The sequence below is a fragment of the Saimiri boliviensis genome, chromosome 11 (genome assembly GCF_048565385.1).
Source record: "Saimiri boliviensis isolate mSaiBol1 chromosome 11, mSaiBol1.pri, whole genome shotgun sequence".
In the NCBI taxonomy this organism is placed as follows: domain Eukaryota; kingdom Metazoa; phylum Chordata; class Mammalia; order Primates; family Cebidae; genus Saimiri; species Saimiri boliviensis.
The window spans coordinates 32079502-32092262 of NC_133459.1; the positions used below are offsets into that span (position 1 = coordinate 32079502).

Genomic DNA, 12761 nt, shown 5'->3' on the forward strand with positions numbered 1-12761 from the left:
AGTGAAGATTTTTAAACAAGAAGGAAATAACACAGTCTCTGAGGGAGATAATTCTAGCAGTTGTGAGTAGGATGTCCTGGTGATCAGTTAAGTGTCATCCCATCAGCAGGCCTTAAGTAAAGCAGGAAGCCAAAACAAGAGGAAGTGTCATTAGAACCTGGTGACAAACTGGTGATAAGCTGGGTGGTGAGGGAGGGTGGGAATGAGGGAGGGCTTTCTCTGTGCCGGTTGGTCACTCATTTACGGCCTGTGGGAAATATAATCACCTCTGTTTTACAGAGGAGGAAATGGAGGTTTACAGAGCTTAAGTAACTTGAGCATGGTCATTAAACTAATAGGTGATGAAACTGGGGTATGAAACCAGATTAACTCCGAACCCCACTGCTTTACCCACTGAATGCTCTGCCTCCCTGGTAGCTCTGCCACCAACAGGCTGTGCAGTCTTAGATAAATTGCTTAACCTCTCCAGATCTTGACTTGCTGTTCTGTAAATGGTGGTACATAACACATGGCTATTAGTATCAAACGCAATATTTTGTTTATACCACAAAGAGGTTCACTGCCTTTGTTCAATGCCTAGTAGATGCCCAGTAAATGGTTGCTAATCTTAAAATACTACCTGTTATCTGAATGTGAAGTCAAAATAACTCTGTGGGTCTGGGGTGCAGGAGGACCTCGTGATTGTGGACAGTGCTCAGGAAACTGGTAGAGGGGGCCTTTCCAGAGAGGAAGACACAAGGTTTTTGTTTTACAAATTATCCACATGAAAAAAAAAAAAAAAACCTTGTATGTCTATGTCCATCCTACAGACAGCTGAAATGTGTGGGGAGAAGGGAGGAGGACAGGGATGGATGTGTATTAGGAAGTCACTGGCAGACAGGTGGTGGATGTGTGAAAGGTATGAACCAACAAAATCCTCTGTGAGTGAAACACAGGGGCACAGGAATGAGTTTTAGGAGACCCACAGCTAATAGCAGAGGGCAAGAAAAAAGGAAGGAGGGTCGCACCTACACACACAGATGGTCCCACATACCCATGCTGAGCTTAGGTGCTTCCCAGTGCCAGCTGAGATCCTCCTCCTTCTGTTTCATTCTTGAAACTTACTCATATTTCAAAGTTCCACTCAAATTTTTGCAGCCCCCATTAGAAATTAAACTTGTTCATCTCTTTAATGCCCATCGTGCTCAGCATAATGTTTGGCACATAATAGGTGCTGAATGAGTATCTATTGAGCTACATAGTTAAAGGGACAAATGGTTTGGGGATAACAGTGACTCTGAGCCATACCTCCTTCATGTGTGAAATGGAATAACCACAGTTAAGATTAAGTGTGATATGTAGGTAAAGCATTTAGTACAGTACGTGAAACATGGCTGTTCATTAACTGGTAGTTACTACTATTATCCCACGGCAACCACAGAAATAGTCTAATGGAAGCCTAGGGTGAAGAATTTCAGGAAAGAAGAAACGTCCACCAATTCCAAGTCCCTTTGTGTATCACAGTCGGCTTTCTGTCACACTGACACACATACAGGCTCGCACACACAGTGGAAGATGTTGAGCAAAATAGAAAGCTCCTCCACTGATAACCTATGTCATCTGGATTTTTCTCCCAACATAAAAAGAGATTCTTAGTTATCTAAATTTGGTGCTACAGTGGACAGTTGAAATGACCTTCATGGCTGGCTCCATAATTTTAACATCAAAATCATTGGGGATTTCTAGCGGGTGACAGTCCCACCTGTATGCTTTGGTTTTTATTGGATTCCCTAAGTAAAAGTGTGCTTACAGTTTGGAGGCTGCTTTGGGAGGGAAATAGGGTACCCAAGAATCCTAGAATAAGCAATGTTGCATTGTCCAGCCTATCACAGACAGAAATCACTGCCCCCTGCACAAAACGCTCTCTGTGTTCAAACAAAGCAGCTGTGTGGCCTTCGAGCAGAGTTCTCGCTCCTCAGCTGAGACCTGAGGCAGGCTGAGGATGCAGAACAAAGACCTGGCATCTGGAGGCCCAGTTGGGTGAAAGGGCCCCAGCTTTTCAACAACACGACAGTTCCCTTTATCACAGCATCTCCCTCCCGGTCAGTAACTTTCTCCTCACCTTTGGGCCTGAGTGTGCACCCAAAGCCCGGAGTTTATCCACTAGAATGAGGACTCCCAAGAACCAAGTCTCCTGTCTGGGGCTGTGGCCCACTCCCTTGGGCTCGGCTTCCCTGGAGGCCAGGCCCAAGGGACCCCTGCTGCCTGCCCCTCTTCTGCCCTCCGTTGCTCAGTCACGTCACTGAGAAGGGCAGGCAAGGCGCCTTCCTTCCCCTCCAAAGCCCAACCTCTTAGGCTCTGTTCCCTGCCCCTTACTACCCTCCCCCACCTGCTCCCCCACCCCTTTTCTCGGCATAAGGGACCTTTTCTATTTGCAGAGCCTAAAGAAGCTGGTTGCCAAGGTGACAGGAGCAGGAACAGCAGGGAGCTTGCCATGGGGGAGGGGCTTTGCCCCCAAACAGCTGTCAGTGGGAGCAGCCCCAGCTGGGACTGGAGGGTCTGCCTGCTCTGGGAGGAAACAGCCCCAGGAGAACACATTCCTCTCTGCCATACCCACCCCCTCAACTGCCCCACCACAAGTCTCCACTGGTTACTTTCCCTGGGGGCAGCCAGCCAGCCAGCCAGCTCAAAAAAATGCTCCAATAACAAACAAAAAATGCGTGTGCTTGCTCGCTTTCTCTCTCCCAGACAGAAACACACACACACACACACACACACACACACACACGCACCACACACACATGCGCGCGCACACACACACACACACACACACACACACACACACACATGCTCAAGCATGCTCTTCTCTCCTGCTCTCAGATCCCTTGGTTCATTGACAGTGGGTTGGCTGTGTAGGAGACCAAAAGTCACCTCTGCCCAGGGAACTGTGTAGCCCAAGACAGGTGCTGCTCCTGGCTGCCCCCCACCCCCCAGGTCCTAAGAATGATTTCAGTCTTTTTTATCCAGAGGCCCTGAGAGGATCTGCCCCTCCTAAGCCTCCCTAGCTGCCTTCCATATGGGAGGTGGGAGTGGGGGCGTGCAATCGCTGGGCTTCCAGAGAGGAAGGGGTGGGAGAGAGGAAGAATGAACGCAATGGTGGGAGGCAGGAACAATACAGGGCCCACTGCTTTGTGTCTCTGGGGAGAGGTTCTTTGTGGGATTGCAGCTCACAGCTGCTCCATAGAAAGTTCTTTGGAGCCACTGGTCTCTGCACTGCATTCTAGCCATGCCCTGTTAGCCTCAGGCCCTTGGGCCTCAAGACTGTCACCTGCTGGTGTTTACCTTTACATTGGGTCTCCACCAGACTCTGCAAACCCTGAACAGGCTTAGAAACCCCAGACTCTTTCAGCTTTGGCTTAGAAATAGGAAAGGCTGAGGAAGCCCCAGATTACTATAAGAACTGAGAGGGGCAATCTGGCTTGAGATGAAGAACACAGTGCTCTGGCCCCCAGTTCTGCCCCTTATTACTTAGGTCACCTTGAGTGAGTGACGTAAGTAGTAAGCTCCTGGAGAACCTCTCTGAGCTTCAGTTTGCTCATCTGTAAAATGGATAAAGATCTCACCTCCCAGATAGGGATCTTTCTAAGGTTTAAAGAGTGCGATGAGTACAAATGCAGGGCACGTGATCCAGCACACGACGGACGTCCGTGAGTGCTGGTCTCGTTTCTGTCCAGTTTTCTTGAGAACTGAGTTGCCTAGCGGCCTTAGGAGGAACCCAAGAACTAGTCTTTCTTTTGAACAGTGTTAGAACTTGGGGGGCTGGCTTAGATTTAGAGGGAGTTTACATTTCGGCCTGGGCCAGAAGGGGGTTCTCAGGAAGGCCTGAGACGCAGATGGTCCTCCAGGGCATGCAGATTGAATGAGAAAATAGAAGTGCTCATTTGGGGTCTCAGCTCTAGTCTAAGCTGCTTTCAACCCATTGAAAGAGCCCCCAGTCTGCCCTTCTGAACCTCACTTTCTTTTTCCATAAAAGGAAGAGGCTGGGCCACTTTCTGGAGAAGGCCATGCCAGACAGTGAGAAACATCTGAAGCCACAGGGCAGTGAGGTCTCCATGGGGAGGTGCCTTTCTTGGCTCAGCGGTGGCCGCTGGAATGCAGTGACTGACCCTTTGGCCCTGGGTGATTTCTGAAACCTCGAGAAGGTGAATGAGAGATTTCAATTCCATTTCCTCCAAACTCTGTGCCATGTGGCTGCCTGGGCACCTTCCCCACTCTGTCGGGTCATGTGCTTGGGCTCCAAGACTCATATGCCATGTCCTCTGAGGGACGGCATCTCTGACCCATTCTGCCTGGCAGGCAGCTGACCATCTGTGCCCACACTGTGCCTGGTACTTAGTCCTAAAATAGAATTTATGAAGTAGAATGGATTTGCTTCTATATCTGGCTCCCTCCTTTGGACTGCACACTCCTTTAGGGAAAAAAAAATCCTATCCTGTTTTGACAAAGATGCATTGAGATATACTCTTGATATATTTTCTCAAAAAACAAACAAACAAACAAAACCCTGCAGGTTAGATTGGATGGTAAAATGGTTTGAGTGAGGACTGAGGTCAGTGGCTGTCTCAGGGATGTGATTAGCGTGACTCTTTAATGCAAAGCCATGTGGTCCACCACTATTTATTTCTAGGGTAAAACAGTGTGGTCTTGTTCCCCAAACTGATGGGCCTGGCTTCTTGGGCTTTTGGCAGATTTTCCCATTAAAGATTGCCTGCAATGGGCAGTGCAGGGAGAGTTTTAGTAGGCAGGGAAAGGGGTCTAGCTAGGGCATGCTGATTCATCAGACTTGCCTCTCAAGGAATCTGCTAGATTTATTCTCTAGTGTCACCCTCACTGGCAAGCCTTTCCTAGCTCATCTCCTCAAGGCTAGAGAGCTCCTCTGTTCTAACAACGTTCAGAGCTTAGATCTATTATGGCATTTGTCATACTCTATTGCCCTGTACTTATCTATCTCCCTAGCAAGACTGTGCCCTCCTTGGAGGGCAGGACCTGAGTCTCATTTATCTCTGCACACCTACAGCTAGCAACATGATTGGCAAACACTAATCAACAAATGCTTGCTGAATGATGAGAAAAAACAAACTTCCTACATTCCCATCTCCCTGTCTGGTTCTTACATGCTTCTGGCTAGCCCCTGGCCTTTTTGCTGAGTCTTGGAGAATTTCAAAATAGTGCTAGCCTCCAGCCACTCCAGGTTGTGCCCACAGCTCCCAGAGCTGTGGCTGTGTACCCCGATTCATCGCTGTGCCCACTGTGCAGAAGGACTCTTATTCCAACCGACATGGCTGCCCTGCCTACAGTTAGACCAGAAGCATGGCACAGTCAGGAGCTGATGGACACTTTGAGATAGGGAGGGAGGAGAGAAAGACCCGCGGCTGGTATCTCTGCAAATCCATGGGCAAAAGGGAAGTCTAAAAGTCTCCTCCTGACCCATGGCCCTGAGTTTTCTGGGCAAGGATTCCTGCTTTCTGAAGACCTTACCTGGTGCCATGAGGGGGTGGGCAGCCACAGCAGGAACCGTCCGGCTAAACCCAGCCCGGCTGTCCATGCTCCCTGGCACACTGCTGTTGCCATCTCCTTTCTTGAGTGGCTCCATCACACTGTCGGCTATGCCAGGCTTGGCACCTGCAGGGGAAGCCTGGGCAGTATTTCTGCCCTGTGCTGGGGTAGGCAGAGGCTGGCTACTGCCAGGTGTGGGTTTCAGGGCCAAGCTGGACAGGACAGGCTGAGTGGGGGTGGGGCCCGAGGCTGCTGCCGCTGGCGTCTGCTGTGTTCGGAGGGTCAAGTTCTGTACCTGGAAAAGAGGGGTCTGTGGGAGTCCAGAGATTGCGGGTAGGAGCAATGCAAACACACAACTAAGAGGGAAGAGAGGGACGGATCCAGGAATGGCTGAGTAGAACAGGAGATTGTCAAATCAGAGAGAAAGAGAGAATGTGTTAGGGACTAGACGAGGAACCAGAAGCACGTGGAGTTGCTTAAGGGCCAGAGAGTTCGCTGTGACTGCATCCACCAGCAGAGGAGGCTGAGTTCTGAGAACGGCTTGCTGCCCAAATGGGCCGGCAGGGGTGGGGAGGCCAGGCTCTGTCCCTTCTGCTGCCCTCCCTCCTCCCCCACACTTTCAGGATTGGATGCACACCATTCAGAAATAATTCCCAGCGAGGAGGAGCATGGGGCTTCCTGCACCGGAAAAGGCCAGGGCAAAAGTGGAAGTTAACTATCAGCAAGGCCACCAGGCAAAGGGTTATCTTGTCTCAGAATAAGGTTGCCGTGCTGCCGGCGCACTTACTCAGCCTGGTCCCTGGCGCCCTCTGCTGGACAGACAGAGGCTGTGCCAGACTCAGAAAATCCTGCTACCAGCCCTCTCCCCTCCTCCTCCCCATTCTGTAGATGAGGATGGGGAGATGGGAGTGGGAGGGGTTCCTTCCCTCCTGCCCACAGAATCTTCCCAGCCACAGCAGTATCTGTGCGCTCCTAGCTGAGCAGGACACATCTCTGCTCCCTCTTTTATGCCATTTTTCACGAGTCCTAGCAGCACTACCATGTGTGATCGGAGTGGGACTTTTCCACTTCTGAAGCAGCAGGAGGCAGACCAGCTAACCTGGGGCAGGTGTAAGGTACAGAGGTGTAAGGTACAGCCCACCCCTCCCTGGCAATCATGTTGGCCTTGGCAGGCTGCCTTCTGGTTCCTGACGTGTGTTTGAGGGAGCAAAACAGAGCCAGGAGGGGCCGAGGCCTTCCGGAGGGCAGTGGCTGTGCAGGCCTGGGGGTGCTGGGGTATCCTGTCTCCCACCTGCTTTCCTAGCCGATCCCAGCCTCTCCTTGTGCCCATCCCCAGCATCAGTGCCCCTCTACAGGGGTGCCCACCCCCCTGCCCTCCCACAAGCATGGAGTCCTCACCTGGGCGGGGGTGGGGGGCCGGGCGGGGGAGCCAGTGCCGAGCTCAGGCTGCACAGTAGCGACGGTGGCCGTGGGCGTGAAGATGAGCTGAGGGGACAAAGGAACAGTGCCGCCTAGGCTCCTAGCTACCTGCACCAGGTTACCTGGCTGGGCCTGGAATCACAGGAAACGAGGTGCCTTTTACCTGCCCGATGTGGGCTCAGTCACAGGACACAACTGCTTAGCCCAGGAGTGGCTATGGGGAAGGCTAGGGTGGTAGAAGTAGAAAAGCAAGGAAGGGGGAGTCCAAGGGGAGCGCCTGCCTTTCTCCAGTGGCTCCTGGCGTCCTGACCCAGGCTGGGTGCAGGGGTGGGGTGGGGAGAGCTGCTCTGGCCTACACCAAAGCTGAGTTCCCTTCAGAACCCTCTGTGAGGGGCTTATCCTAGAGGAGACCGATATTCCCAGGATACACTGAAGCCACCACCTCCTCAACATCCTGGGAAGCAGGGACCCTGGGCTCAGAAGGACGCCCTAGGACCACCTTCCAGTTCTAACCCACTGCTGACTGCAGGGCTCAGCCAGGACGAGACTCTCCCAGGAGATCAAGTTCGCTGATCCTTTTGGTCATTTTCTTGTCAAATTTAGATTTAGAGGGGCCCAGAGACAACAACAGTGGAGGAGGCGGACCACCTAGAGCCGTCCTCTGGTCTGAATCCCATCCTGCGGGGTGCAGGTCACCTCCGTGGGAGTCTAGCTCTGCATTGGTGTGGACGTGCTGCTGCCTTGACAGGGTGCTCTCCCTACAACTCTGCGATAGTGCAGCTGTGCTTGCCTCTCTGTGGGTGTATGCCCTGCTCTGGGGAGTGAGGCAGACAGGCAGGCGTCACGACCCCAGCGGAGTAGGACATAGAGACAGAGTCAGCTTTGGGCAGCATCACAGTGTGGCTGTCCAGTTCCCTAGGAAATGGAAGTCTATTTCATGCCTTGTGGGAGAGAGGCTATTCCCTGGGGATGGAGATGGGCCTCAAATGATGAACTCAGAGCGAAGAACAAATGAACAGGAACAAGACCAGACAAGATCCAAGCATCAAGTTCTAGCCGTAAGAACAAAGGGAGGGGTAGGACTGTGTTACCTTCTGGATAGTGTGTCAAGGGGCCAAAGGAGCAGACTTCAGAATGGGAGGCAGGGACATGACCTACAGTGACTGAGCCCTACCTGGGGCTGCATGCTACTGCCGCCCAGGGAGTGTGCTGCCATTTTTCCAGGACATTCTCCTAAATCTTAGGGACCTAGTAGGCTCCTAAGAACCTTTACATCTCTCAGGGATGGTGCAAAGGAAAGAGCTGGTGTCACCTGAGCACATCCTGCTCAAACAAGCTCAGCTGACCTTGATTAGATTGGGGGCCCGGCTGGGAGGGCAGTGGGAGCAGCAGCATGCCCTGAAGCTGGAAAGCACCTTTGGCCCCTGAGTTAAAGGTGGCCAGTCCTTGTAAGGTTGGTAGGAAGGGGAAGACCCCATTTCTGTCGAGCACACATGGATGTCTGGGTGTCCGGGACAACCTGGGAATGAATCCCTCTGCCCACCCTGATTAATTTTGAGTAGTTTCTGATAAGAAGGGGACACTTCTGTTTCACTCTAGGAAGAAAAGGAAAGGTAGCATCCCAGGTAACTTTCTCTGTTTCAGCCTGGAGCCCCACCCTTCGTGACTCACTGAGCCCGTACCAAAGCTCCCACTCAGCCTTCCAGGCCCCCTTGTTTATCCCACCCCTTACTTCCTGCCCCTGCCCCTAGTGCTTCCTCCCCATCCTTCATCTCCCAGCTCCCAGCTTCTCTGCCTCTGTCCTTCTGGTGCCCCTGAGCCACAGCCCTGGCCATGGTTACTCACCATCTGTGCCCTCAGATACATCTGTGCTTGGCTTGCAGTCAGGCCTGGGGACGATGTGTTGCCCAAGAGCACGGCCTGCTGAGCGATGCCTGAGGCTGCTGCAGAGTTCACGCTCTGGGCCCGGTTGAGGAGCTGGGCTGCTGCTGGGGAGGCTGCCAGGTTGATCTGATGAGAGAGACATGCGTGGTAGGAGACGGGAGGTTCTTTTGGTGAACTGTGTCCCCCTCATCCATTTCTTTCTGCCTGCTCTCCTGTTCCTCGGTTTATTCAGCCTCCTTCAGGACCATCTGTGGTCCTTAGCCTTGGCATCCCCCCACCCTGCTCCATCTCTGACCTTGGTGCCAAGCTGTAGGGGGATCGATGTTGAGAGAACTAAGCTATCAGCAGAGAGCCCTGACACTAGGAGGATGACAGGGAGTTACTAACCTAAAGGTCAGTAAGAGACATGTCTTTTTTTTTTTCCCTGGCAAGAGCAACAGATTCCAGCCATGATGCTACATGGCTACAGATTCACCACAACTGGGTGTGGGAACGCATGGGCATTTTGGTCCTGGGGCTGTGGGCTCCGCTGCTGCTCCCCCGTTCTACTCACCGAAGATGACTGGGCCGGGGCCTGCGCAGACACATTGCTGCCTGAAGTGCTGCCTTGTCTGTTGGCTACCAGGCTTGCCTAGAAAAGAACAAACTCCTCTTGTTAGAGTCCCAGACCTCCCCCAGGCACTCCTGGGCTCTCATTATCCACAGGAGGTGCTGCAGGCTGGTGTTAAGGCCAGCAGCCTCTGGAGGTCAGCCCCCAACCTGCCTCCTCTGTGTGGCCCACAGCAAGAACCCCACCTCCTCCGTGAATAAGGTGGGATGGTAGCAGTACCTGCCTGATAGGATTGCTGAGAGGACTGAATAAGGCCAGGCACTGCCACTGAGCACTCCAGCTATCAGGCCACTGCCTTCTGTGTGTGGAGCCCTCTGCTCTACCACTATTACACCTGGCTAGCGCAGCCCCACAGAGAATTTGCAGACATGAGCTGGAGTGTCCAAACTGCCCCTCTCCCCATAGCCGGCTTCTCATCCTTCAAGTGTAATCCAAGGCCATCCGCTTTGTCCTTTGGTCAGAGCAATCTGTTCTCTTTCACAGCGCTTATTATAACTTGGGGATTTAAATATTTTGTTCCCTTGGCTATTTTGGTTTCTGTTTACTTGCTATCTTCCATTATGAGCGCCAGGAAGACACGGTGCTCCGTATACCCAGTGCCTGATAGAAACTTTGCACACAGAAGGTACATAAAATGTTTTGCTGAATGGATGAATGAATGTGTTCTCAGCCAAGTAGGAGAGAGAGCCACAATGGGAGGCTCTCAGACAAGCTAACCAGGCAGTGCCCTTCATTTGTGAATGCTCCCTTGGGACCCACGGTCCTTCTTAGACCTCCGGTGGTGTGGTTAGGACAGGGACTCCAAGGCACTTCTTCCCTGGTCTAGAATTCTGCTGCTCCACTCACTAGCTGCATGACCTTGGGCCCTGTCCTGCACCTGCCAAAAGGAGATAATGACAGTAGTGCCCGCTTCACAAGGACTCTGTTAGGATGCAGTAAGAGAAGGATGTGAAGCGCGGGTGCGGTGCCTGCTTCCTCTCCTTTTTGCCTCTACAACCAGGACACCTGGCACCAGCCTCGAGGTCCTTCCCGAGTCTCACCTGCTGCACGGCCGCCAGGCTCTGGAGCTGAGCGCTGCTGAGGTGCTGCTGCTGGAGCGCTGCGGTCTGCAGCATGAGGTGCTGCTGCTGGGCAGCGTACATCTGCTGCAGGTACTGAGCAGCCGTGCTGGGCTGTCTGTGCAGGGCCTGCTGGATCACCTGAGGAGGGAGGGAGGGGAAGAGCCAGGCTGGCAGTTGCCACACAGGACACCCCTTTGGCAGTTACGCCTTCCAGGTCTAACTGCTCGGGAGATGCCAGGATCTGTGGTCACCACCACAGCCAATTGTGACCACTCTCTAGGGCAGTGGGAGGACACCTGTTCGCAGAGCTTCTGTATCATGTCTAACCGTGTCTATCTTGCCTCTCTCTGCAGCTCCTCCCCAGCACATCCTGCTCCTGCGTCAACTGCCTCAGTGAGGAGAATCAGAGCTGCACACCAGGTTTTAACCAACTCTTGGGCAGTAGGGAGGCTCAGGGAGACAGAGGTGTCTCCAGCAGGCTTATCCAGCACTCCTCTCTCTCCATCACTCTGCATCCTCAGATCAGGGTGAAGCTCAATAAGGCAGAGAGAAGAATGGGGTGGGAGGGAAGAGCCAAGTCAGCAAGTGGCCTACGCCAGCTTCAGCAACAGCCAGCCACCGGCAAATTCAGGTGGAGACAATGCCTTGTCCTTGAGGCTGGGCCCGGGGCTGCTCCCCAGGCTTTGCCCACAGCTTCTCAGAGTCCCATCAATCCCTTAGAAGAAGGTTGCCGGGGCCTTGCAGAGCAGGCCAGTGCAACAGGGACAGCACACTCCCCTTTTATTCTTTTTTTTTTGAGATGGAGTTTCACTCTTATTGCCCAGGCTGGAGTGCAATGGTGCGACCTCAGCTCACTGCAACCTCCACCTCCCAGGTTCAAGCAATTCTCCTGCCTCAGCCTCCCAAGTAGATGGAATTATAGGTGCCTCCCACCACGCCTTGCTAATTTTTTTGTATTTTTAGTAGAGATGGGGTTTAATCATGTAGGACAGGCTGGTCTTGAACTGCTGACTTCAGGTGATCTGCCCACTTCGGCCTCCCAAAGTGCTGGGATTATAGGCATGAGCCACTGTACCTGCTCCCCTTTTATTCTTTCCCTCCCTCTCTCTTTCTCTCCATCATTCCTTCTTTTTTAGCTACTGTCTCCCATTCCCTGGCCTTATTAAGTTTCTTCCTTCTTTCCTGATGGGATTGGGTGATCTCCTAGAAAGGACAAAAGGCTGTCCTTTGATTGTCCCCATCTCCAGGAACAAAGAACAGCGAGTGCCTTTTCCCCTGAGTGCCAGAGACACTTCTCCTGCCTTCTCCCACTGGTCACCCTCCTGCCATCTCTTCCCAGTTGATGCCCTGCACTGGCCTTGACGAGGCTTCCCCCTGTTTTCTACCCTTACCTCTGCTAACTCCTTGGCCACAGGCAACTCCTGATCCTAGGCCCTGTCTTGGTGAGCAAGCCTTGCCAGGATAGGGCCCAGAGGCGGGTCAGGCTTTCTCCAGCTTAGTGTGACTTCTAGGGCTGACAGCTCTAGGACAAAACAGCCTTTGGCTCAGATTTGGGGTTCTGTAAAAACAGCGTGGCATTGCAGATCCTCGAAGGCTCTGGTGCCTCCCCAGACATCCCCATCTCAACTCTTCCACATGCTTCCCCAGATTACACTCCTCTGACGTGAACGGTCCTCTCTGAGATCCTGTCTTATTTTAACTCCATTCTTTTTCTCTCCTGATCTCCCAGAATTATTTTTCCTTATTCTCTTTGTCTAGGCCTTTTTATTAGACTCCTGAAAGTGAGTCCAGCAGTCCAGCCCGTGTAGTTGAGATACTGTGACCCTTCCTCGTGACAGGATGTTAATGAAGAGACACAGGAGGAGCCCAGGATGGTTCTGCGTGCTACTTTGGGTGATTCCACTTGCCAGAGCAGAACCTCAGACCCCCTTTTGCCTAGAACTGTGGTGAGTGGCAGGAGTGGGTACAAGCAAATGTCATGGCTAGAAACCAGAGCTAAGGTCCTCATGTATGATGGGCCAGGGACTGGGGCTGGGGGCAAGGGTAGGAGCAGGAAATGTGGAGTCACTAAGCACAGGGTGGAAACAACCGCGAGAAGGAAGGGTCCTGGGCACCTGATGGTGTCTTCTCTAACTCAGTTTTCAGGCGCTCTTACTGTCTGCTGTGGCTTCTCCCCTGTTCCCTTATCTGGGCCTAAAGCCAAAGCAGGATGAGGTCACTTCTCTAGTATATCCAAACTGTAATAGCAAAGT

The 12761-nt window shown here is 52.6% G+C and overlaps 1 protein-coding gene across 9 annotated transcripts in view; it reads right to left on the bottom strand.

The window, feature by feature from the left end:
• The window catches only part of PHC2 (polyhomeotic homolog 2), a 103712-nt gene that overhangs the window by 36775 nt on the left and 54176 nt on the right, over positions 1 to 12761 (bottom strand). For 4 of the 9 annotated variants that reach the window (XM_039473664.2, XM_010348111.3, XM_074380472.1 and 1 more), the window contains 5 exons: positions 10489 to 10647; positions 9392 to 9469; positions 8800 to 8964; positions 6934 to 7086; positions 5518 to 5830 (listed from right to left, as the gene is read on the bottom strand). In XM_039473664.2, the coding sequence (XP_039329598.2) occupies positions 5518 to 5830; positions 6934 to 7086; positions 8800 to 8964; positions 9392 to 9469; positions 10489 to 10647 (868 nt within the window). The remainder of the gene's footprint in view (positions 1 to 5517; positions 5831 to 6933; positions 7087 to 8799; positions 8965 to 9391; positions 9470 to 10488; positions 10648 to 12761) is intronic. The other 5 variants (XM_074380474.1, XM_003937544.4, XM_074380473.1 and 2 more) reach the window with 2 other exon arrangements.